The sequence below is a fragment of the Capricornis sumatraensis genome, chromosome 1, assembly GCF_032405125.1.
Source record: "Capricornis sumatraensis isolate serow.1 chromosome 1, serow.2, whole genome shotgun sequence".
In the NCBI taxonomy this organism is placed as follows: domain Eukaryota; kingdom Metazoa; phylum Chordata; class Mammalia; order Artiodactyla; family Bovidae; genus Capricornis; species Capricornis sumatraensis.
Window position 1 is genome coordinate 214773206 of NC_091069.1, and position 27367 is coordinate 214800572.

The following is a 27367-nucleotide window of genomic DNA, read 5'->3' on the forward strand; positions in this document are numbered from 1 at the left end:
AGAACCATTAAATTCATGTAATCCATTAAAATTCACAGAAAATAAAATGAAAGTCATGGGAAACATTTTTAAATCTCCATTAAATATGGCCTATTCCTTGCCTCTCCTCTCCCCCAAGCCTGGACTGCACCTCCACAACCCCATCAGAACCCAAAGAGGACACTTACTTCTCACTTACACTCTCACTCCAGCCCCTGAGCAATGACTCTGAAATTGGAGATGGCCCGTGTCCGGGCCCACCTCCCCACACCTCCACATCTCAGGCCAGGCTTCCCGCCACTCACATAAGCCCTGCTCCTCCTGCAGCCAACACCCCTTGCAGCTGATTCCCTCATCCCTGCTCTCCCACCCCTGTTCCTGCCAGTTCAACAACCTTGAACTGGTACCTTGCATATCTTTTCTCCTCTCTCACCCTCCTCCCACTTCACTCTCTCAACTCTTGTCCACTGTACCCTACAAAGTCTGGGCTCTACTGGGGTGCACAAGGGGGAGAGGAATTCTCCTTCTGTCCTGATTATTTACTATTTAAATATTTATTAATATTTACTCAGAGCAGATAGGGTCTGCTTTGAATGGTTAAAAACTGCCTGAACATGGTAAAACACAGAATCTGGACAATAATCAGATTTTCCTTGGGAAACTGAACCAGACTCTGCAAAGAAGGCAAGTCTGCTGCTGTGCAGGGCGTGTGTGGTCTCGCAGCCGCCTTACACTTCCTCTGTGCCTCAGCTGCAGTTAGCAGCTTACGTTTGTTTTTTTTTTTTAATTGGTCATGTTCCATCCCTTCTCAGGGGCTCCATCCATACTGCTCCCTTTTCTTAAGACTATTTTATCCAAGATTCTCTACAACCTGGTTTCACAGAATTTACAACAGAAACCTGAGCCCCAGTGCAGCTTTTCCCAACTGGTAAGGCCAACTTTCAGTAGCCATAGACTAGAACGGTCACATGGCAGTCAAAGCCTAAAGAAATAACAACTGAGTGATGATACAATAAACCAGAAAAACGGATGTGCTGAAGAAATAAACTTACCCTAAGTGATACACTTTCAAGCTGTTCTAGGAATTTTAAACTTACAATGTTATGCCATGTACATCAAACAATATAATCAGCTAAATATGTTAAATGTTGTCTAAAACATCTGCATGTCCAGAGAATGCGATACAAAAAAATTCCTTGACTTTAATATATAATATGACAAGACCAGTGTTAATTGCTCAGTTGTGTCTGACTCTTTGCAATTCCTATGGACAATGTAGCCCACCAGGCTCCTCTGTCCATGGGATTATCCAGGTAAGAATACTGGAGTAAATTACCATTTCCTTCTCCAGGGATTCTTCCTGACCCAGGGACTGAACCTGTGTCTCCTGCACTGCAGGCAGATTCTTAACTATCTGACCACCAGGTAAGCTAAAGAGTATTTCAGTTTGACAGAAAATTTCCATATCCATGCTTTATTTAATGCAAAAGACATAAATGTTACTTAAGGTCCTACTCTGGAGGAAAAAACTACTCCCATAATCTTTCAATGACAGTAACTAGGCAAATTTTCCATATTCCAACTTAGACTTTCTTTTTATAGAAATAATTTTCCCCATAAATAAGAGTTAAAATCAGTGTTTTAATGTTTTTTTAAGTCAAAAGTTAAAGACATCAAGTATTTCTTTTGCAGCGCTTTTATTTATCTGTGTAGATATACAATTATCATAATTTATAGTTATATAACTTTTAGTAATTAACTGGACTATAGGAAAAATCATACAGAAAGTTTGTACCACAAAATCATGTCCCTAAGGGATTAGGGTTCTCAGTAACAGAGAAATATAGAAGCTCAAAAGGGTCAGCAACCTCTCATAACTAAAGAGAGAACAGAATCTGTTATATGTGGAAATGAGACTTCACAAAAGTATCTTTCAAATATCCCCTATTACAAAAGGGAATGCCTATTAAAATGCCATTATTTATTCTATATAAAACATCCTTTCAATCACTTCAAAAGCTTTTTTTTTTAAGGTTAAAAAAAAAGGGCCAAATCCTTAAGATAGATTTTGTGAAAATTATGTCAATACAATATCCAAAGATTTCCATTATTTACTGTCCTTACTCAAAATCACCTGCATGTACCAGGTGCAATTTTGTAAACTTCACCACAGATAAATCTATTCCAAAGCAGAATTTTTCAGCAATACAGAAGACACAGTCCTCACAGTTATGCTTTTGAATAGGTATATTAAAAATATAAATATAAAATCTCTCCAAATTATTTTTCCTAATGACTAAACTCTAAATTTAAAAAAAAAAAAATGGAGGTTTTCAAACCAATGATGTGTGCAGCCCATTCTCATGACACAGTCATTTAAACTTCTCATCTGTAAAACACAATATAATACATTATCAAAAAAGGGAAGGAGAAAAACCCATAAAACTCTATCATTAGAAAATAAAAACCATAACCACTATAAAAAACATGCAGTGTCAGGTATTAAGTTACACATTTTGCTGGATAATCTTTTCACTCCTTTTGACCATAAAAGTAACACAGGATCAATGTAGAAAATTCAGAAAATATACAAAAGCCAAGAAAAAAAATAAACTCTTCTAACCCTACCATTCAAATGGAATTGGTAATATTTGGAGATTTTTCTTTCAGCCTTTTTTCCATTATATACAAGTAATGGATTTAAGAAATACATATGCCTGCATACTTTTTCTTGAATAAAATTAGGATATATTTGCATTTTCACCTTTTGTTTACTTAACATATGGTAATGTTGAGTATCTCTGACTTTAAAAATCCTTCTAAAATATGATTTTAACAACAACAACTATTTACAGAAGTAGAATTACCATGTTAAAAGGGGATTTGAGGGAGTTCCCTGGCAGTCCACTGGTTAAGACTCCACACTTTCACTGTTGAGGCCCTAGGTTCAATCCCTGGTTGGGGAACTAAGATCCCATAAGCCTCAAGGTATGGCCAGAAAAAAAGGGAATTTGAGACAAGCAAGAATCAATCTCCAGAAAACACAGCTTTGTTCTATCCTATTTCAGCCTACTCAAAATTCATAAAACGTACATGGTATATATTTACAAGTAAATTTTTTAAATCATAAAAAATTCAATATCTAAAAAACTAGAAATAACAAGAAAAAGAATCATCAGGAGAAAGTATTTGCAAATGATGTGACTGGAAAGGGATTAGTCTCCAAAATTTACCAACAGCTTATGATGCTTAACAGCACCAAAACAACCCAATCAAAAAATGGGCAGGAGACCTAAATAGACAGTTCTCCAAAGAAGACATACAGATGGCCATTAGGTACATGAAAAATTATTCAACACTGATAATTATCAATATTGATAATTATGAGAGAAATGCAAATCAAAACTACAATGAGACATCATCTCAAACCCATCAGAATGGCTACCGTCAAAAAATCCACAAACAATAAATACTGGGGAGGGTGTGGAGAGAAGGGAACCCTCCTATACTGTTGGTGGGAACGTAAATTGGTATAGCCACTATGGAGATCAATATGCAGGTACCTTTTAAAAAAACTAAAAACAGAGCTACCATATGACCCTGCAATCCCACTCCTGGGCATATATCCAGAGAAAAACATGATCCAAAAGGATACATGCACCCCAATGATCACTGCAGCATTGCCTACAATAGCCAAGACATGGAAGCAACCTAAATGTCCATTGACAGAGGAATGGATAAAGCGGATGTGGTACACATATACAATGGAATAACACTCAGTCATTAAAAGGAATGAAATAACGCCGTTTTCAGCAACAAGGATGGAACTAGAGTGTGTCATGCTGAGTGAAGTAGGTCAGACAGAGAAAGAGAAGCACCGTATGACATCCCTTATATGTGGAATCTAAAAAGAAATTATGCAAATGAACTTGCAGGACACAGAGAAACTCACAGACATAGGAAACCAACATAGCTGCTGGGGTGGGTAGGGACAGTTAGGGAGTCTGGGATGAACCGGTACACACGGCTGTGTTTAAGATGGATAACCACCAAGGAACTACTGCATAGCACGTCGAACTCTGCTCAGTGTTATGTGGCAGCCTGGATAAGATGGGGGTTTAAAACAGAAGGGATGCTTGTATATTTATGGTGGGTCCCTTCACTGTTCACCTGAAACTATCACAACATTGTTAATTGGCTATATGCCAGTATAAAATAAAAAGTTTTAAAAAAAATAGAATTACTACTGTGGTTCAGCATACACTCATGGAAAAAACTGATACAACTTGAGTTCCACACTATATACTTTAATCTGTTCCAAGTAAGAGAATACAGAATAGCATGTTAGTACCAGGAGGAAATAAAAGATTATCTTAACTAGTTAATGTCAACCAGCTTATCTCAACTAGATAATAAAAGATTATCTCAACCATCACAAAGAGTCGGACAGGACTGAACAACTGAACAACAACAATTAGTTAAGAAAAAGAAAATATGAGAAAGAATGAAAGGATAAGCCTAGCACAGAAGTGAGGACAAAGCCCTTTCCCCCAATAAATTACAAATACTGCAGGCCTCTCTCTCTCTCTCTCCTCTCAGAAGGAAAGTTAAAGCCCAATTTGCTTTTTATTCCCTTCATTTTAACCTTTGATATCCACCCTTTAAAAATTTTCTAGTATAAACAAGAATTATGTTACAGTAGTCCCAAAGATAAATGTTAGCTCTCAAAACTCAAGAGACTAATTTCTTAAAAGTCTAAACCCAATCTTAAAATAAACTACTAATGCTTCAAGATTTTCAAAATAAAGACTTTTCTCTTTCAATACTTACTCTTCATGAGAAAGTTTCACTTCTTCCCTTTTTTTTGCAGAATAATTTAGGTTCCCACCTAAAATACATACAAGTGTGAAATTTTTTCAATATAACTATCAGAAGTAAAATTCAAACATTCACATGCCAATGTGCATGTGCACACATCCATCTTAAAGTAACAAAAAAATCTATGGAAGGTGACAGATAGTTTATCTCCTGAAAACTTCCCAAGGCGGAAAAAGTGTTTTTTAAGAACCCTTATACGATACAAATAATCACTCCTTAATGTTAGCATTTTTTAAGAAATTTGGACTTATGTATTGCTCAAGGTTTTGGGACACTGTACTATTAATAAGTAGTAAAAATTAAGAGACATTAAAAGACATGACCTAAAATTATTTAAACATCATATATACTCATCTTTTTAAATACATGACAACCCTTAGGGGGCAAGCCAGTTTAGAAAAATTAATAAAGGTAATATAAAAATTTTATTAAGGACAAAAAATACAGAAACAAATATAAGCAAATGAAAAAAATCTGTAACTTCTCATTCACATGAAAGTATCAAACACTTTCAACCTTAAACTGCGAACTTCAGCCATAAATGTGTTTACTTCTCATTTTTTAAAAATATAAGACACAGGCTAAAACAGTCCTCACAATTGTACTTTAAAGTAAGTATGTAGGAAGGACTTCAGGTCACTTTTTTTAAAAGTCATACTTCTTTATGGTAATATAAAAATAACATCTAACACAAAACAAACTGAACTGAGCAGCAACAACAGAACAATTTCAATAAATAAATGTGAAGGTCCAGAATACATAATTATATGCTATGAAGGAAAATGTGTTTCAACACTATAAACAGAATGTTATTACATGAACTAAAGCACTGGCCTCTACAGGGGCATGGAGACAATCCAAGGGCCCCAAACAATTGTCCATTGTGGTTGATATTTGACAGAAAACAATAAAATTCTGTAAAGCAATTATCCTTCGATTAAAAAATAACTTAATTTAAGAAAATACCTCAACTTCTCTTACCTTGGGCACGATTCACCATGTAGAGTAAGACGACAGATAAAAGTGACACTGGAAGTGAAAAGAACATAGTGTCCTTAAAAACATGTACTTTTCCCCAGTGGTTCCTATGTAATCATAATTGCAACCCCATGGACTGTATGTAGCCCGCCTGGCTCATCTGCTCATGGGATTTCCCAGGCAAGAACGCTGGAGTGGTTTGCCATTTCCTTTCCCATGAGATCTTCCCAACTCAGGGATCTGGAAGATGGGTGGATTCTTTACCATCTGAGCCACCAAACCAGGGAAATCCATTAATTCATATACAGCCCACTATTTAACAAGAAACAATATATTTTTAAAATGTGATGTGCTAATTTCTGCTAATTTTGAGATAATAAAATGCATTCAGGCTAGTCATAGCAATCATCTGCAAATACCACACTTTAAGTAGTCTTTATTCCTGTAAATGAAGTCAGATAAAATTATCACTAGAGTATACCATTTTAAATACAACTTACTGAAGTATAAAAGACATCTTGCTATGTTATGTGACATTTTCTTCAGATGAACACAATTTATGTGTAAGGTGACCACATTAGTGGAAAAATACTGATTTATGTTTGCAGTTTTCAGCAGTTTCCTAATGCTTCCTATTTTTAACCAATGAATCATTAAATAAATGATTTATTGGTAAAATTAAATAACAGGACCAACAATAAAAATAATTCAAAACAGACTAATGAATAAACCATGAGTGCTCAGCCCCAAGCCACACTAATGTCCACACCTTCACACTAGGGACATACTCAGGACCCTTCAAATAGTTCTACTCTAAAGGGGAAAGTGTTTTTTGGTTTTTTTTTTAATTTTAAGTCTTTATGAAACAGACAAGATGAGTATAGGATCTGGGTGACTTTTTCTGTGTAACTTTTTCACTGAGAATGTTTTTAATGTTCATTCACGCTGTAACATATATCTGTACTACATTCTTCTTTGCACTGTAATTAAAAATATATAACATAACTTTTACCAGTAAAAAAAAACACAAATATTTAGAACAGAATAGAAAGTAGATTCTGTTGCTACCTTTATGGATAGGAATCTTCTGAAAAGTGCCAATGAATCTTCACAGAACTAAAAAGTCACTAGTTGGAGTAGGAACACAGGGAGCTCAGCCTCATGCTCTGTGGGTTTTGGGGGAAGGAGGTTCAAGGGGGAGGGGACATATGTATACTTATGGGTGATTCACACAGTCATACGGCAGAAACCAAAAAAACATTGTAAAACAATTATCTCCAATTAAAAATAATTTTAAAACCTGAGAGATCAAAAAAAAATTAATAATACCCAAGAAAAAAAATTACTAGCTGGAAAACAGATGCACAGGCTAAGAATTAGGCAAATCTGAGTGCAACACTTTAGGGATTTGGTTTTTAAAAGCGAGGAAAAGAACAATAACAAAAACCTAGAAGTATAAATGACAACGTGTGCATGGTAAGTCACTTCAGTCATGTCTGATTCTGCAACTGCATGGACTGTAGCCCGCCAGGGCCCCTTCAGGTTCTTCTGTCCATGGGATTCTCCAGGCAAGAATACTGGAGCAGGCTGCCATCTCCTTCTCCAATAAACAAGGACATTCTGCCACATATTAGAAGAAACTAAATGTTGCCAGGTGGCGCACTTACAGGAAACACAGGCAATGAAGAAAACTTCTAAAAACAAGTATCCCCGAGTATCCAAGATCATTCCAGCAATGATGGAAATGACCGCCAACCCAAGATTCTGAATGGACTGCATGCTACAATTTAAGAAATCAAAAAATATATATATCAATTCTAAAGTCATCATACACAAAAAGCAAGTCACTATGAATAACCATATCTATAAACCACATATTATTAATGCTAAGAGATGTTTTCAACCAGGAATGATCTGATTAGATTTTTTTTTTTCCCATGACTGTTTCCACTTCTTAACTTTAGGCTCACAGGTAAGGGAATCTGCCTCAGCAAGGGCAGGATGAACGTGACACTTTCCTGCTGAAGGAGACAAAAGGCTAAGCGAATGCCAACCATAGATGTGGTTCCCCGCTTTGGCCTTTTCCACCAGAGACAACAGGAACGCAGCGTCTCACTGAGAAGTCTACAGATAAACAGGCAGCAGGATGGTCAGCAAGCAACGCCCTTTTACGGGATGGCTTATCGCTAATTCTCCTATTAGGGACTTGGTGCATTTTTTTGCCACAATAATAACACAAATAGATTAACGGACTTTTCTGGTTATTTCGAGGTTCAGAGCTGTCTCAAAAGCCTGAAGATGACTAGATTCAAGAGGTCTGGATTTTAAATCAATACAGCAGGGAGAGACATATGATCCATGTGCAAACACTTACAAGCCATATGCAGTTCCCAGTTGATGTTCAGGAACTACAAACGCCACCATTGGCCACAAGGCACAGGCAAGTAATGAGTAGGAGAGTCCCAGGAGACACTACAGAAAGCAACACAGAAAAGAGTAAACAACTCTTATATTTACCAAAAGGTGATTTTTCCTTTGATGCAGATTAGCAACAGTGACATAATAACTAACACATGCATATCCACACAAATTGCGTTACAAAATAATTAGGCTAAAAATTCACATTCAATACAGAAAGGTCCTGACTGCTCTCCAACAGTATTCCTCCAGTGACAAAATACACCAAGTAAGAAAATAAAGCTAACTTGCAAAAAGTCATTACCAATGTCTCAGGAAAGCTAATTTTCCAGTATTCATTAGGAATTACAAATTAAGCAATCATGGGAACATTATGCCAGTAGTCTATTATCTTACCTCTGGGTCATCACCACCCATCTAGAGAGCCAAGCACAGAACCAGAAACAACCACTGCTCGTTAAACAGCACCTACTGCTAACTTTTTCTCCAATTAAAGAAGAGGCTTTATGATTTAAGTTAAAATGAGATCACTCATCATTTATCCCTATCAAATTGGCAACAATTAAAACAATGCCAGTGTCCAACATAGCAAGGACACTATTAATAAAAAAAAACAAACACGTTCATATATTATTGGTGAAGTTCTAAATGGGTAGAAAGTTATTACAGAAGAGGTTTCACAGCATCCACCAAGATGTTCAATGTGCAAAACCTCTGCTCTAGCATTTCTATTTCTAGGAATCCATCCCACAGATTTCTCACCAAGGGCGCAAATATATATATTCACAATATTCTTTTATTAACAGTTAAGAAATATAGCACTTCAGCCTGTGGTCTTAAAAAATGACATTTTTGATGAATAATAACAAAAACTTGATGAATTCATCATTACTCTTTGACCTACTTAGAGTCAAAGACCAAAAAATGTAAAATCATAGATACTGGGCTAAATGATGGAATGACTTCTCTTAATGAAAAATAAATGGAACTAATAGGCATTTTGGCTTTTATACGATTATTTTATTTCAAATTCTCCATTAACATTGAGAGTATTTTACAGCCAAATGAAATCAAAAAGACTTTATGTATTAATGACTATTATTTATATACTTTAAAAATAGTTATCCTGTGGAAACTGAAATCAACTCATTGTTTTCCCCACTATCATGAGCACTGGGATCAGAAGAGCCAAGCACGGCTTCTGCTCCAGGCTGTACAGTCCTCCCTGAGCCCCTGAGTGTCAGCAGCCACATTACCATAGCAATCCAGGGGTTCCACAGTGTGAAGGCCAGCATGATGTGGGAAGCAAGTGTGGTCACCACTGCACACAAAACCCAGATGAGGTTCTTTCCTGTTTTATCCACCAGAAGCCCAAATATTGGGGACATGGGAGCTGATATTACATATACGATACTGCCCAGAAAATACAAAAGATATTTAATAAACGATATCACAGCAAAAAAAAAAAAAAACCAAAAGTCCTTAATTCTAAAGTTCCTAGCTCATTTAACATTCTTCTAAAATGTTCATCAGTAAATAGAAATATAAAGATATAAAAGTGATCCAAGACTTCGCTGGTTTTCCATTAATGTAAAGATGGCCATTTTCAGGATCAAGACCCAAGACAGACTTGGTTTCACACTATAGACGTTAGCTCACATAAGTCTTTCCTGGCTCTAACACGGGGTTATAATTAAAGACCCGCAGTAAGCACACAGTAAGCATTTCCAGAATTAATGGAATACCTGTTAATAGCACTGGCTGCCTGGGAAGAAAATCCAAATTTCTCTGTAAAGAACACTCTAAAATAGAGAGAGAGGGGGGAAAAAAAATAAACCCTTTAGAGAGAATTATTCTGTTTTTGTAAAAATAAAAGCAAAATAATACTCAATAAAATAGTCAACTTCCCCTTCTTTCTAAACTCTTTTCCCATCTTATTTGGTATTCATCTTCGAGCAACTTGCTGAAGCTTTAGTATTTATGTATGTACTTCACCAACTAAATAAAATACACTGATGCCTAATTTTTCTTCTTTTACTTATACAGAAAATAATACACACAAATTTTCAGAAACCTAAATGTATTACTATATGAAACCAAGATGGCTTCTTTTCCTTAAAAGTAACACTGGATGCGTCCTTTGCTAAATAATGTGTAAGGTTCCTCTCTTAAACTGTAAAATGAAAGACTGAATTTAAGGATTATGATTACAAAGATGTTTCCCACAAACACACACACACACACTGCTCTGTTTAAGTGACAGTGAAAATTGCTCAGTCGTGTCTGACTCTCTGCAACCCCATGGACTATACAGTTCATGGAATTCTCCAGGCCAGAATACTGGAATGGGTAGCCTTTCCCTTCTCCAGGGGATCTTCCCAACCCAGGGATAGAACCCAGGTCTCCTGCACTGCAGGCAGATTCTTTACCAGCTGAGCCACAAGGGAAGCCCACTCTGTTTAAGTAGGTGGCCACAGAAACACAGAGGAGGTAGGAGATAAAGCAAAGAATTTGATTTAAACCCTGAATTTGAGTCTGGTAGAACTGCAGTTCTAACAAATGGAGATGTGCCTTGTCACTATGAGCTAATGCACTGTCTCCATTCTCAGTAAGAGACTTCCTAGCAAAAGAATAAAGAGGAAACAAAGAATACAAATCCAAAATCAAGCATTAAAATAAATCAGTATCATGAATCAAAAACTGTACTTAGGTATTTCCTCAAAAACCTGATACAAGTATTAAACCAATACTAAACCTTAAGCTTCAGCTTCCTGGGTGGCTCAGTAGAAAAGAATCTGCCTGTCGATGCAGGAGATGCAAGAGAAGTGGGTTTTATCCCTAGGTCAGGACGATCCCCTGGAGGAGGGCATGGCAACCCACTACAGTATTCTTGCCTGGATAATCCCACAGACAGAGGAGCTTGGCGGACTACAGTCCACAGAGTCGAAAAAGAGTCGGACACAACTGAGTGACTGAGCAAACAAACCTCAAGCTAAGAAAAACAGTTGCATGCCAGGATGTAAAACAATTTCTATGAACATACTAACAACCAGAGAAGCAAAATTTACAGCTTAAAAATTTACACTTATATGATTAAATTCTCACTATAATTTAGCCAACAAAAATGGAAGACTAGAAATTACTTACTTTCCAAGTCCAATGAAAGGGAAGATGGCGACATAGTAGCAGACACAGATGATAAATATAAGCCACAGGGGTAAGGAGAAGTCCTTCACGTCAGTTAACTTGATCACTTCACCTGAGAGGAGAAAAGAAAGATGCTGTCAGTGCAATTCTGCATTTCTAAGTCAAGATTCTTTTTCTTTTATCACCTGATTAACTTTTGCAGTTCAGTTAAAAAAAAAAAACTTTTCTCAGTAAATTACTAGAACACAGCTTGGGGATAATTTTAAAAGACAATAGAAAAATATAAAATCTCAGATTAGTATCTACCTTCTTCCTCTCCTCCAGGAACACTTATCACTTTGCAAATATACAAAGTACAATCAAGAAGGTAAATTCTGCCAAAACTACTTACAGGGGGAAAAAAAATGTATCCAAAACTTCAGACAAGTGGAAATAGATTTGGAAATAAAAGATTTAAACTGAATATACATCAGAATAAAATTTAAAAAAAATTTAAGTGGAAGAAAAAGATTTAATAAGCATGTATTAATAAGCTTCGCTGGGTTCACAACATTACTATTAAGAACTTACCTCACTGTAAATTATCTCAAAAAGGCCATAATTCCCAAAAGCCTAAGTTTTCTTGCATTCAGACTAACCTGTTTTTCCTTGTTCTTTATGAAGGATTCGTTCTGCTCTCTGATCCAAGTAAGCAAGGGCCAAGGCACAGACAAGTGAAAGAATGCATGTTATACCCCCTATAAAAAAAAGAGAGAGAGTTTTTAGAGAACCAAACTGAAGGTTCCTCAAAGGCAGCACATTATATTAACAGCAGAAAACTTAGCCACGGAAAAGGATGGCATCTGGATGCATATATGAAAAAATTATAATTACTAAATCAGGACAGAAGGAAAAGAAGTGAATATGGGAAGCACTCAACACATAACAGTTGCTATTACTATACATTAATTATATCCCAGTAGAAGGTTGGAGATTTAGAAGGAAAAGGCTCGAAGGAACTAGTCTAGTCTTATAATCAGAATACAGATTAAAGAAAGCTGATGACCAGCTAGCAAATTAGTCCGAATTTCTTAATTCAGTCTAAGCACCCATTATTGATGGAAGCAGAAGAGGAGAAAATTGCAAAAGCAAAGTCTGATCCTATGATCGGCTCATGTTCTTTCTGACCCCTTCCCAAGTCTACCCCTGTCCCCAACCCGTGGTGACCCCAAGGGCACCAGCTCAAGATACTTCTGACCCCTTCCCAAGTCTAACCCTTGCCCCCACCTCGTGGTGGCCCCAAGGGCATGAGTCCTCCCACAGCACAGCCCACTCACTCTCTCCTCCGTGCAGTCAGCATTACTCACCGACGCTGACTCATATCATTAAAGTGAATCAGGACAGAGAGTGAAGAAAGTTTACGCTTCTCAAGATTTTAATAAACAGAAGTTTAGTAAAGCTAATGAATCTTTAATTGGCTGATGCAATACGACATAATATGAAAGACTGCAGAGTCAGGAGACATGGGTTCTGCTTCTGGCACTAACAAGCCGATTGATCTTGGGCAAGGAATTTAACCTCTCTGAGCTTCAATTTTCCCAATAAGAAGCTTTCACTTGATGGCACAGATCCTTCCTGGCTCTAAAATTCTTTAAAATTTATTCTCGAATTCTCCATCGTGAAGGGAACTAGAAGGAATACTGAAGAGCATTTGCGAGTAAGAAAAAGCTTTTGAGAGTCAAAGGATTTGAGAGGGAAGGGAAGGGAGGAGGGGTCTCTAGAAACAAGCTGCCTGTCTAGCGTTACCTCTCACTACCCCCCAGTTCAATTCCTGGGTTGAGAAGATCCCCTGGAGAAGGGATAGGCTAACCACTCCAGTATTCTTGGGCTTCCCTGGTGGCTCAGATCGTAAAGAATCTGCCTGCAATGAGGGAGACCTGGGTTTGATCCCTGCATCAGGAAGATCCCCTGGAGGAGGATATAGCAACCCATTCCAGTATTCTTGCCTGGATCTCCATGGACAGAGGAGCCTGGCGGGGGCTACAGTCCATGCGGTTGCAAAGAGTCAGACATGACTGAGCAACTAAGCACAGCCCAGTCCTCCCTTTACCCACCTGTATGAAGGAATTATAAGGAATAAAAGATGGTACAGACCTGCAGCTCGCCACCCACAAGTCTCCCTAGGGCTCTGCAAGCAGTCCTCCACACCCCATGGGGCTCGGTTAGACACATTTACCACACAGAGGAGCACAGCTGGCGAGTCCAGAGAGCCTCAGCCGCTTCTCACTGACCCAGCTGGCTACCAGCACAACCCAGCCTTAGCCAACAGAGCTTGGAGCCAGAAGTGATCATATGGCTTAGTCAAACAGCCACACTTTTACAGAAAACTAAGACATGGAGGTTAACTTCCTTGTCAAAGATAAGTCAGGACCAGAATCCAGACCTGGGCTCCCAACCTGGTAGGTTTCTAATCACATCCTATCACCTCTGACATCTACAAAATCTAAGTTCCATAAGCAAACTGAATTTGATCAAAGGGAACAATTCTCCCTTTTGCTTCAGACTATTAATGAACACCTTACAGGGAGGTATAAACTCCCTGACTGCTTTCAGAGTTCTCACAGATACTCTCACTTGCTCTTCACAACAACACTGAAGCACACATGGGACAAGATCCTCATTTTAAGAAAGTGGGGAAAAAAACACAAATGGGATGAATGATGTTACTACGTTCACTGTGTCTAATTAGGTCCAAGACCTAGTGAACTGTGCAGGCACAACTATAACCAAGGGGTCTAACCCGGGTTCCCCTCTCTGTCACGCCACTTTGTGTAACAAGCTTTCAAAAGAGACAAAACGTGGGACTTCAGCTTTCACTAACCGATCATAAGTGTGACCCCAAGGGTTGTGTGACCAGCAGAACCCAAGGAAGCTTCAACCTTAGAATACAGCCATCCCATGAGGATCATGTTTACTGTGCTTCCCTGGAAGAGAAATAAAAAAAAAAAATCATCATAATTTTCATTTGTATCTGTCCTGCTTGGAAGAAAAAAAAAAAGATGTGAGTAGCTTAGAGAAATAGATATAACAGGGATCATTAAACAACAGATAATTTTAAAAAAAAAACACTACAAGGAAAAGTAACAACCTAAGATAAAGCCACAGCCAAGATTACTACACAAAAATAGCAATTTATAGAAAATGCTAGTATTCAAAACAGCACAGTACATCTAGAACTTCCTAGTAGCCCAAACAAAAATAAAACACAAGTTACAAAATTCACAGGGTACCCAAGACAATAATAAACTCTGGCTCAGAAAAAGCACAGCTTTTCCTGATAGTGACATCTGGGGGAAAAATTCATCCTGATTGTCCTTGGCGCAGCATGCTCAGTCGTGTCTGACTCTCTGTGGCCCCATGGACTGTACCCTGCCAGGCTCCTCTGTCCATGGGATTTCCTAGGCAAGCTTACTAGAGTGGGTTGCCATTTCCTTTTCCAGGGGATCTTCCCAACCCAGGGATTGAACCCGAGTCTCCTACAAGTCTCTTGCATTGCAGACTGATTCTTTACCGCTGAGCTACCTGGGAAGCCCATATCAAATAGCAATACATGTTTCCTTAAAAAACAAGGAACAAATAAAGCATGGAAGGACAACAGAAAGGGGTGGACACCTTGCTGAGAATGTGACTGTGGATTAAGAACTTAAAGGAAGCTGTCAGATCGCCCCAGGGAAAAGCACAGCATTCCAGATCGGAGAACAGCCAGTGACCGGGCCCGGGAGGGAGGCCACCCGGCGTGCCCAAGGCAAAGAGCACAGAGTCTAGAGCAGTGTCTGCAAAGGAGAGACAGGAAGAGATGAGGTCCTCAGGGAGGAACTGGGGGGAAGGCAGGCTACTGGTAACAAAAGAACTTCTGGCTTTTACTGTATGAGATGGGAAGCCACTGGGATTCTAAGTAGAGAACTGGTACAATCCCTTACATTTTAACAGACTCACTCTGGCTGCTATACTCAAAACACCCTACAAGTGAGGATGACACAGAAGCCAGGACATTGCCTGGGGGATGCTGCCATAATGAAGAAGAGAGATGATGGTCTGGGACTGGGGAGACTGGCAGAGGACACAGTGAGAAGCGATCAGATTACAGATACATTCTGATGGTAAAGCTGACAGGATTTGCTGCTGGAAAATATGTGGAGAGTTGAGTGAGTGGTAAGGAGTGGCTCACAGTGACATCAAAGTTTTTGCCTGAGAAACTGGAAGATAAGAGCTGCTCATAAATGAAGATGAGAAACCTTTAGCATGAGCTGGTTTGGGTGATGGTAGGTGGAATAGCAAGAACTGGGCTTTGGCTGTGTTGAGTCTGATACACCTACGAGACATCAACATGGAAATGTCAGCGAGAAAGCTACACCTAAGGGATGGAATTCAAAGGAAAGGACTGGACAATACAACTTCAGGAGCAAAGATATGCTATTTAAAACTTCAAAACCAGATACGATTACCAAGGAAGTTAAGTGTCAAAAGAAATGAGAAGGTGTCCAAAGACCCAGCCCACACTACAGGTTGAGAAGACTGAGATGGACGCAGAAAAAGAGGTACAGGAGCAAGAAGAAAACGATGAGACTGTAGGGTCCCTGAAGCCAAGAGAAGAAATCAAGGAAGTGTTCTAAACACTACTGCTAAGGTCAGACACCGGAGATTGAGAAATGAATGGGTCCTCAACCAGATTCTCATAGCAAATCGCACAAATGGCTATTTCTCACAAAACGGTAGCCAGTGGCGCTACTCAGATAAACGTGAAGGTATAAATGAAGACCTACCAGAAACTTTCCCCAATATCATCAAAAACACAAGCCTCTCAAAGACATGTTGTCTTAATAACCCTTTAAATCTAAAATGCCTAACGTGACCTGGCTTAGCAAGTACTCAATAAATATTTCTCAAAATAAGGAAATTTTAAAAGTAACAAAGAAGAACCAAAAGGCCACTGGACTTCCAACCCCCAGGTAAGGCATGAAAAATAATAGAAGTGAGAAGTCCACTGCCTGAAGGGTAATGGTAACAGCCTAAGTGTCTAAAATCAGACAAACTCCCAACTCAGCCAACAAAAAAATCATGACGAGGTAAAGCCAGAACCTCCACGATCCTTCTGAGTAAGTGCAGGGACACGAGAAACACACAAAAGAGACTGAACCTCCATCTATCCCAGCAGCTCTGTGATGGACTCCTCTGGCCTCACGCGTCTCACAAGGACCCTAAATACACCATCCAGACCAGAGCCGAGCCACCCTCGCTGTTGCAGAGGTGGCTGCCTGAGCTCTGTTTCATTCCACGTCCAGCTCAGGTCCCTTACCATCTGATGAGCCCTGCATCACAGAAGCCCCTGAGACACCTTTTGAGAAACTTAGGGCTCCTCAGGACTAAGGTGAATGGATTATTAACTAGTTTGTGACCACAAACAAAAGAACCTGAAGATCACTAGTAATCACAATGGCATCACTGAGAATGAGTCTTGCTCAACTGCTCTATTTCCTTCTTTTAGGAGTTACTGGATGATGAGATTCACCAACTGCTAGACATGTCTTGATTTGCACAAGATACATTATGAAGCACCCAGAATGTCTCTGTGGATAAAATTTGGAAAACATGGAAGTTATCAAAGGTAAAAAGTTAAAATAATATCTGGGTGTTTCCTATCCAATTGACAAAATGACTTTTTAAAAATAATAGCCTCCACTATCAAAGCTACAATAAGAAGGATCCTCTCATATCCCAAAGACAGAGATAGAAACATCTCTGAAAAGATAAGGTGGAAATATGTCTCAACAGTCCTAAGAAACCCAAACAAACCCTCTGACTCAGTAATAATTCCATTCCAAGCAATCTAGCCTCAGGAACAATCAGAGATACAGACAAGTTTTGGAGTGTTGCTGCACAACAGCTCTATTTATGTTGGAAAACTAGAAAAAGCTTACGTGTACAAAAATTAGAAATGTTTTATATACATACAACACACATATGTGTAATATATCTCATAAGATGAAGCATTACATTAAAACTATTTCATTTGTACTGCATTTTTTTTGTACTGGATTTCTTCCCTAAGACTATGTTCCAAGGATTTTCATGCCATTTACAGTCTTTAAAATCTTGACTTTTAATGGCAAGAATCTTTTTAAAAACCTCTATTCATGGGAGTTCATGAGAAAAAAAACCTAACAGGGTTTGGGACGGCTAAAGCACCTTCCAGGTTGAGTTTATAACAACTTGCTAAAGTCTCTGACTGTGTGGATCACAATTAACTGCGGAAAATTCTGAAAGAGATGGGAATACCAGACCACCTGACCTGCCTCTTGAGAAACCTATATGCAGGTCAGGAAGCAACAGTTAGAACTGGACATGGAACAACAGACTGATTCCAAATAGGAAAAGGAGTGCATAAAGGCTGTATATTGACACCCTGCTTATTTAAGTTATATGCAGAGTATACCATGAGAAATGCTGGGCTGGAAGAAGCACAGCTGGAATCAAGATTGCAAGGAGAAATATCAATAACCTCAGATATGCAGATGACACCACCCTTATGGCAGAAAGTGAAGAGGAACTAAAGAGCCTCTTGATGAAAGTGAAAGAGAAGAGTGAAAAAGTTGGCTTAAAGCTCAACATTCAGAAAACGAAGATCATGGCATCTGGTCCCATCACTTCATGAGAAATAGATGGGGAAACAGTGGAAACAGTATCAGACTTTATTTTGGGGGAATCCAAAATCACTGCAGATGGTGACTGCAGCCATGAAATTAAAAGACGCTTACTCCTTGGAAGGAAAGTTATGACCAACCTAGATAGCATATTTAAAAGCAGAGACATTACTTTGCCAACAAAGGTCCGTCTAGTCAAGGCTATGGTTTTTCCAGTGGTCATGTATGGATGTGAGAGTTGGACTGTGAAGAAGGCTGAGCGCCAAAGAATTGATGCTTTTGAACTGTGGTGTTGGAGAAGACTCTTGAGAGTCCTTTGGACTGCAAGGAGATCCAACCAGTCCATTCTGAAGATCAGTCCTGGGTGTTCTTTGGAAGGAATGATGCTAAAGCTGAAACTCCAGTACTTTGGCCACCTCATGCAAAGAGTTGACTCATTGGAAAAGACTCTGATGCTGGGAGGGATTGGGGGCAAGAAGAGAAGGGGACGACAGAGGATGAGATGGCTGGATGGCATCACTGACTCGATGGACGTAAGTTTGAGTGAACTCCGGGAGTTGGTGATGGACAGGGAAGCCTGGCATGCTGCAATTCATGGGGTCGCAAAGAGTCGGACACGACTGAGCGATTGAACTGAACTTTGCTCCCCTGGGTACCCTCTACCAGATCATCTATCATGAAACACCATGATCATTTCCAGGTTCCAAATGCTGGAAGAAGCATGACCAACCACAGTGAAGTCCAGAGAGGCAGGAGCACCACAGTCAGGGAACTGAAACCCAGGCCACATGGTTTAGACAAGCACAGGAAATGAGTATGTCTGGCCAAGACCCTCAGATCTGTCTTTGTAAGCAAAATGCTAGTGCCTGACAGAAAATAAACACTCACTAGAAGGCAAAAGTCCAACAACCAGTAAAAGCTACTTGTGCAGGCATATCTCATCTCTATGGGAGACTGAGCTTCACTAAGTTAATTGTAGTTGGAACTTCCCTGGTAGTCCAGTGGCTAAGACTCCATGCTTCCAATGCAGGGGACCCAGGTTCAATCCCTGGCTGGGGAACTAAGATCCACATGCTGCAACTTAAGAGTTCACGTGCTGCAAGTAAAGAACCCATATGCCACAACTAAGACCCAGGGCAGCCAAATAAATAATAATAATGTATTTGGATGCTTTTTATAAAGGGACATGACTCTGAGAATTTGTTTAAAAAACAAAAAGTTAACTGTAGTAGATGAGTCAGAGCTTCTTATCACTAGAAATGTGCAAGCAGAGCCGGGATGACCATACATAAAGACCTTCACTGCAGTAATGCGAAAATGGGTAAAGAATAAAACCTCTGTGATCCGTCTGTCCCAATGCTCAGAATCTCTGAACTAATGAATGCTCAATTAGCATTTGAAACTGCTTCCTCTTAGGTGAAATAAGATTAGAAATGCCTTCACTAAAGGTAAATGCTACATTATGGTCTAGAAAAGTATATAAAAAAATCAACACAACTTATACACAATTATATTTCACCCTGTAATCTTTAAGACAGGGTTACAAGAGTCAATCTTTTGCTTCCTATTTGGCTTTGTTATCTGTCATACTTACAATTCTCGCCATGCTAAGCTGGAGTCCAAACACCAGGTTTAACTCTTTGCCTTTAAACCAGCTCACAGCGTATGTATTCTGGGCAACTGCTAAGGACTCCCCACCAATCCTAAAACAAGGAAAGAAAAGTCACAGCTTTTAAAAGAAATACCACAGTTAGCAATGCAGCAGGTGTAATATTTTGACACTCCTCCTGTCAAGAGGTAGTGTCTATGCCCCTCCTCTGAATCTAGATGGACTTGTGATTGCTTCAATGAGTAGAAGGTGGTGGAGGTGGGGCTGGGATAGAAAAGGGGGTATCTGCCTTTCCACGCAAACGTTCACACTTAGAATCCTGAGCCACTGTGTAAGAAGGCCAAGCACCCTGAGTCCACCACACTATGAGAAAGCCAAGCCACACAGAGAGGCCACGTGTAGGTGCTCCAGTCAGCAGTGCCAGTCCTCAAGTCACCCCGGTCCAGGCTCCAGATGTCAGGTGCAGACACACTGTCCACACTGTACCCAGTCCGAATTCCTGACCCACGAAGTCCACGATGTAAGGGTGGTTTTGTAACCGACCAGGATCTATGGGGCCTTCCTGGGACAGGCCTTTGCCCGTATCCTCTGCTGCAGCTCCTCTCTAAAGTACACAGATAACAGTATTTGGTACGAATTTCCTGAGTTGTGTTGCAGATGTGAAAACTGGCCCCACCAAAAGGAAGACCTACTTGATGACCATGAGCACACAGCCCAGGCCTCCGGGAGCCTAAGGGCTGATACAGCTAACCCCTGTGACACCAGCCTACTCCTCCCATCACCACCACCCATCATCAGCCAATAACAGAATTGTGCATGAGCTGATCAGGTACCCTGACACATCCTCACTTCATCTGTCTTTTAAAATGCTTTGCCAAAACCCTTCCTGGAGCATGAAGCTTTTTAAGTCATGAGCCACCTCGTCTCCTTGCATAGCTCTGCAATATGCCTTTCTCTGCTCTAAACAGCTACATTTCACTGTACCTCACTGTGCATCAGGCACACAAACCTGTGTTTAATAGTTTTATACTGCTAAGTACAGGGAATTTAATATACTGCAATGACAACCCTGCCTGGCAATAAAAGGGGTTCGAGCTACCACATCATCTACGCTGTATATAATGTTCATCTGGGAAGAGTGGTCCATACTTTGTGAAAACACATAGATTCACACTTTTTAGGCCAGTATCTTCCATATTTGACATTCTCCTACTTTCCAGATTCTAATTTTCCTTCTGCAGGTTCTAAATATTGACCTTCAGTTAAGAGATTCCTCTTCTCTGCATCCAAACACTGAGTCCTCCTCACCACTGTCCTCATCTAAAAATATTTCCTCTCTTCTATGAATCCAAATCCTATGTGGATGGCCATTTCTGATCACACATCTATCTCTGAGTCCCTTTCACATTTTAATAAACCACTTTTCCCTTCTCCCTCACTTAGAGCACTTTTGGGGATGTGTTACCTGTGGCTACATGTCCCTCGTACCTGTAAAAAGCCTAAGTTAGGTTGTCTGCATCCCTCCAGGCAGGAAGCCCAAGGCTGAATCGAGAATGAGCTTATAGAACAGACACTGAAATTCACCGACAGCTATTGGTCTTTTAGTAATCTGCTCATTAAAGTCTCTTCAACATGATTCAAAAGGACCTACACATTACCCAATAAGAAACAGCAAAATGTCCATTAATCACCAAGCTAGAAATTGACAGTCTATACTTCTCTACATGAGGTTTAAATCACAGTCTTCAATACAACAGAAAAGCAAAACACCTAAGAAAAACATCATCTCTGGAAAACTATTTAATATTCAAACCCTATACAGAGTTAACTATTACCACTCAAAATTGTTGCTTACTGGAAAGGAAAATTAAGACGACAACTGAGCAGTTGTATGTGTCCGTGTGTGTATATATGCATACACACACATAGAGAGAGAGAAAGAAAGAGAAAGAGAGGTAGATTTCAAGGATTTGAAGTAATTCTCCAGAAGATACAATAATATATTCTGGCAAATCTTTAATAAATTGATGAACAGTAATGTGTGCGTGTGTTCAGTCGCTCAGTCGTGTCCAGTGCTTTGCTCCATGGACTATAGCCCACTAGGCTCCTCTGCCCATGCAATTTTCCAGGCAAGAATACTGGAGTGGGTTGCCATTTCCACCTCCAGAGGATCATCCTCACCCAGGGACCAAACCCATATCTCCTGCAATTCTCCTACACTGCAGGCGGATTTTTTACCACTGAGCCACTTGGGAAGCCCCCAAAACAGTAATTTGTTAAGACAAATGAAATTATGCATAACTTACCCAAATACAAACCTTCCCAATTCCATCAGCCAAAAAGCATTAAATATTCCACCCAGGGCAAAAACAACCTATAACATGGAATATAATGTAGGATCAATGAAAAAGAAAATTCAAGGAATCCAAAATAAGTAACATATGATGAAACACAACTTCTACAATGATTTTAGTGTTTCTTCTTAGTAAATCTGTGAAATTTAATTATCAATGTTCATTTGTCTCAAGGCTTAAAATGGACTGTGCATTATGTCGCATGGGCATTTGTGAACTCTGTTTACTTAAGTTAGGCTTCCACCAAACACATCCATGCTGGTGAAGTAGACAAGAATTCAAGAGACAGTGTTCACAGTGAATCAGTGAACAATTTGTCTTACCTGCCCAACGCAAACAAAGCAACTAAAAATGATGGTGCCCCATCTGTTAGAAAAAGAGAGAGAGAGTGAATTAAGAGTTTATCACCAAATCCTTCAGTAATAATTCACTTTGGATTTCTTGAGACTCCTCTGCATTCCCTCCAAAGGAAGAAAAATGAGGTTCTGGTTGGCCTCTGAAATCAGCAGCTTTCCGAGGCTGAATGCTAATCCATAGAGGTCTCTAATCCCAAAGGGATTCCAGAGGCTTTGGTAAGGGCATGTTTAAGCCATTATCATCTCTTAAACAAAACTTGTTAAATAATGTTCAAGAAGTTCCCAGGGTTCCCATTTAAAAATGGACATTCTTCACAAATTTTTTACTGAGTTTAGGGTTGATTCCAAGGGATTCTATATTAAATAATTTTAAGTGGTTTTAATTCTGTATGCTGCTGCTGCTGCTAAGTTGCTTCAGTCGTGTCCAACTCTGTGCGACCTGATAGACGGCAGCCCACCAGGCTCCGTCATCCATGGGATTTTCCAGGCAAGGGTACTAGAGTGGGTTGCCATTGCCTTCTCCATTAATTCTGTATAACTAAAAGCTATTTTTAAAAGGAAAAACAGGGACCATGAGAAATGATATAAATCTGCTTACTCTAACATTCCATACTCTGAATAGCTCATTAATGTTTCCCCAGCGTAATAAAATACCAGTATTAGGAGAGTCATTAAAGATCATACGAGTAAACCATCTTTCTGAAATCCAAGTGTCTCCAAAAATCCTTGTGAAATGGTCATACCACAGTCTACTGAAAGTTTTCCCGAAGTAACTCGTGGCCTCTCCTGTTATCCTGATCAAGCAAAATCTTCATCACACATAAATGGCACCTGTTTCCTTCAAGTTCAAGCAAATTCTACCCCTTTAGACCAAGCAAATTAAAGTCCTCCTTTATACACTCATCAGAGTGTTTAAAAGTTAGTCCCCAAGCTTAAACACATATAGTTTCTTCAATTCTTTTTCACCACACACGGCTGGAAAGCCCATCGTCATTTTGCCCTCTGCCTTCTGAAAATATTCCAGACTACATCCCTCCTAAAGTCTCCACAAACAGCACACAATCATCAGAATGAAGACTGACAAAGCTAATAATGTGATGCCTTCCTCAGCATCTAACTGTGGTCACAAAGAGTTTAATGCCTAAAGAAAGGCAGAAGAGAAAATCTCACTGGGGCTGGGAGAGGTAAACAGTAAATACTTGCCAAATACTGTGCATCCATCTCCCTCAAATCCTTATAACCACCTTGCAAGGCAGGAAATACTATCCATATTTTACCAATGAGAAAACTGAGGCTCAGGAATCTAGGAACAGCTCAGAAGAACTAAGAAGCTGAGCAAGTAGCAGCAACAGACATCAGACCTGGCTTGCTGATTCCAAGTGAGGGTATAATTTACCTTTAGATAACTGAGTTACCATATGCCATGAGCAGCATTTAACTTAAATACCAACCAAGTTTCAAAAACCAAAATCACACACACACACACACAAATGCAGATTCACACACTCAATATAAAAGTTTATTCAGTTCTTTCTAGAAATACTTAATCTAGTTTTGTGTTTTCTTAATAATCATCTTTACCCATAAGTGAGATTTTTCCCAAGCTTACCGTATTCCAAATACTCGGTCTATCAAAAAGCCACCAAAGAAACACAAAACTACATTGGGCCAAGAATACCAGGCATACAGCAGCATGAATTTCGTGGTATTCACCTGCATATCCTATACGGAAAGAAAACAAAACGATTTTTTTCAAAGCAGTTAAATGTAGCAACTAACAGTCAAAACATTCTTTCTGGTAGTGGAGGCACTTCTTAATCATTTACTGTTACTAACAGCTTTGGCCTCTACCTCCAGAAAAACGGTCACACCTGGGAACTTCTTGAGTCTGCAGTGATTTCAGAGGCTTCGTGGGGTTCAGCATCCATCAGCTCTTGCACTATGGGGGTCACCTCTGCCTACATCTGCTTGTATCTTCTACCTTTCTACTCCCTGTGTACTACCGGCTGTGGGGCTTCACCCACATGAAAAAGAACAATCTTTAGCATATCCTTTCCCCCTACCTCACTAATTCTTGCTCTTTCTCACTCATTCTAGAATGTGAAGGGCCAATCTGTGTTGTTTCTCCCTGTCCAAATGTAAAAAAAAAAAAAAAACTTACAAAGGAAAAAAAAATCTAAATACATAGGAAACTGTAAACATCAAAAATACTGACACAGACCATCCTCTGGAATCAGTATCCACATTTTAAAAATGAAATAACAATAACATATTTAAGAAAGCAAAATGCTCTCTTACCAAATCATCTGTCATTCTGATGATTACACAGTGGGAGAGAGAAATGCCAACAAAAATTTGCAATACTTTTTGGGCTGCACTGTGGAAATAGTAGTTATTTATCTAAGGCATGAAACAATACTAGATCATAAGTGCCATAAGTGAATTCTTTGTGGCCACTCATTCCAAGTCAAGAATACTCCTTGCCTACACAGATTTGGTGACAACAGATGTTCAAATGGATTCGTTAGACAATGTTTCGGACCATGCAATCTGAGAGTTGATGCTTCAGCAATATATCTGCTCCAGAGACAACAAAAGAAACAGGTGAAAAGTCAACTTACCCGTTTAACTTGAATCTGAAGGGCAGCAGGATTATCATAGCAAAAGTAGCTGCCTAGAAAAAGGAAAGGCAAATTTCTTTTTAGTAATACTTTCCATATAAAAGTTTCAAGTTGCAGTTACTACTCCAATGGTGATTTTAAATGTTTATACTAGGGACTCAAAGAAACTGGAAACTTTTTGGACTGCTTCCTTGTCCACTAATACTTTCTAAGTTGCAGCCAAATAACCCAGAGAAAACATACCAAGTGATTTACAAATTATTAGCCTCCATACACAGCAAACACTGGGAACCTGGATTAAGAAGTTAATCAACAACTGTTTTTCCACCTTGAAAGTGAAAGTCACTTAGCTGTGTCTGACTCTTTGCCACCCATGGACTATACAGTCCATGGAGTTCTCCAGGCCAGAATGCTGGAGTGGGTTGCCATTCCCTTCTACAGAGGATCTTCCCAACCCAGGGATCAAACCCAGGTCTCCCACATTGCAGGCAGATTCTTTACCAGATGAGCCACCAGGGAAGACCCTTTTCCACCTTACTTTCATCCTGTTTCCTATGTCTATTGTTTTATTAGCATCTTCATGAAATAGCTATATTTTCCTTAAAGCTACCAACACACACACACACACACACACACACACACACACACACACACACACACACAAATGTCAAAACATCCTCAGTAGTTTCCTAGCAATGTTACCTAAAGCCACCACTTGAGCACACAGGAAAGGAGTTTAACTACTCTGACTAGATCTGTTTTCAAAATAAGAATTCTAATTTCACAAACAGTATCTCCAAGATCAAATAACTCAGCAGATACACAGCCAGGAATGAAGAAAAATAAAATAGAGTTCTAAAAGGTTAAATTAAAACATAGTAACATCTTCTGGAGGGTCAGAAAGAAAGAAGTGGAGAGAGGTTGGACTTTTTACAGTAATAAAATCAACAGAGTTTTGATAAGCCACGAGATAATGCTGCCTCTGTTTCTCCACTAACTCCATCTAGAAGTATACACGAGAAACAACCAGTTCAAACGAAATAAAATTGTCATTAGAAAAGTTATGACTCTGGCTTCTGAAACCCACTGAAGGTAAACATAAAAATCACTAAAAATAAATTGTTAAAGTAGGGGCAATTTTAAGTATTTTGTGTTGTTCTTGATTTTTTGTTCCTAAACTCAGAATTTTATGAATCCTGCTTTAATGGCATATCAATGTAAAAGGAATCATATCTTATCAAAGGAATATCAATGTCAGGCTTCAAAGTTAATGAATGGGCACCATCTTTCCACAAAGTGAAAAGAAGGGGAAATAAAAAGAGATGCAAAGAAACTAAAGCACAAAGCAGCCTCCATGCCTACTTATATATTCCAGCAGTAGCAGAAAGGTATCCACCATAAACCTGTTGATTACACCAAATCCAGCGAGTCCACGAAAAATACATTATTACTTTCACACCAAGCTGATACTGACACAGAATGTTACTGGAAAAATTAGTTGCTGGGACATAAGAAGCAGATATTTTAAAATCTCCAGAAACTGCTTTCACAGTCACCAAATTTCGTAACTGAAACCAAACAGCACAAGCCCAGTCCAGGAGGATTGCTTCAGATTAGCAGAGGGGAGGAGTACGAGAATACATCTACCCACTGAAGCAATCAACAAGACACACTCATACCTTCTACCAAAGAGGAAGAGATACATAAACGGCTGCCAACGAATTCTTCAATCAAAATATTTAAAGTATTCTTTAAATACTTTAAAGTATTTTTGGAGGCTTCTTTGGGGGAGGGGATTACATCTTTCTGAATTCCCTCTAAACAAAGTATCATGAGAGGAACCTTGACATCTAAGGATTCTCTCGTATCTATAGCCCCAGAAGGCAAATTGCTAGCTTTCGGAACTTCTTGCGAGAGCAAATGAGTGGGACAAAAGTCGCTCGGCTCAGTCCCTTGACCCCCCACCTTCGGGACACTGAAGAGCCAGCAACAGGCTTGAATGGGGTCGCGAAGGTGGTGGGGGAAGAGCGGGAGGACCTAGGAGTTCAACGCAACTCCGACACAGTCTGGAATTCCTTGATTACCAGTCCCACCCCACCAGGCCGGCCGGCTCACCGAAGCCAAGGAAGCACATCAGCAAGAGAACCACAAGCCGGTGCGCTAGGCGACTGGGGTCGCAGAGGGCCTGCAGCGCCCCGGAGGCAGCGGGGGCAGCCCGGCTTTCTCTGCCCGCCTCGTCCGAGCCGCCTGGCAGCAGCGCCCTCGCTTCCTCATCCTCGTCCTCCATCGAGCCCGCGGGAGACCGAGAGATGACAGCGAGTGCAACTCCAGGAGGAAGCCGCTGCCG

At 39.6% G+C, this 27367-nt stretch overlaps 1 protein-coding gene and 1 non-coding gene across 4 annotated transcripts; one reads left to right on the forward strand and one right to left on the reverse strand.

The window, feature by feature from the left end:
- Positions 1-1682: 1682 nt before the first annotated feature.
- On the reverse strand, positions 1683-27367 carry MFSD1 (major facilitator superfamily domain containing 1). Of its 3 annotated transcripts, XM_068970154.1 has the most exons (16): positions 27136-27367; positions 25021-25073; positions 24009-24121; positions 22367-22409; positions 21996-22063; positions 19675-19783; positions 14261-14363; positions 12039-12137; positions 11401-11512; positions 9999-10055; positions 9510-9666; positions 8210-8307; positions 7503-7615; positions 5839-5886; positions 4810-4867; positions 1683-2368 (listed from the first exon to the last, which is right to left on the reverse strand). In XM_068970154.1, exons 1-16 carry the CDS (start codon positions 27305-27307, stop codon positions 2365-2367), a joined length of 1407 nt encoding a protein of 468 aa, XP_068826255.1. In that variant the 5' UTR covers positions 27308-27367; the 3' UTR covers positions 1683-2364. The 3 variants fall into 3 exon arrangements, with proteins under 3 accessions (XP_068826255.1, XP_068826263.1, XP_068826273.1); XM_068970162.1 differs by lacking the exon at positions 1683-2368 and having other exon boundaries at positions 4806-4867; XM_068970172.1 differs by lacking the exons at positions 1683-2368; positions 24009-24121 and having other exon boundaries at positions 4806-4867; positions 25021-25069.
- Positions 19068-19140, forward strand: TRNAW-CCA (transfer RNA tryptophan (anticodon CCA)). The gene has a single exon. It is a non-coding gene; the product is annotated as a tRNA-Trp (tRNA).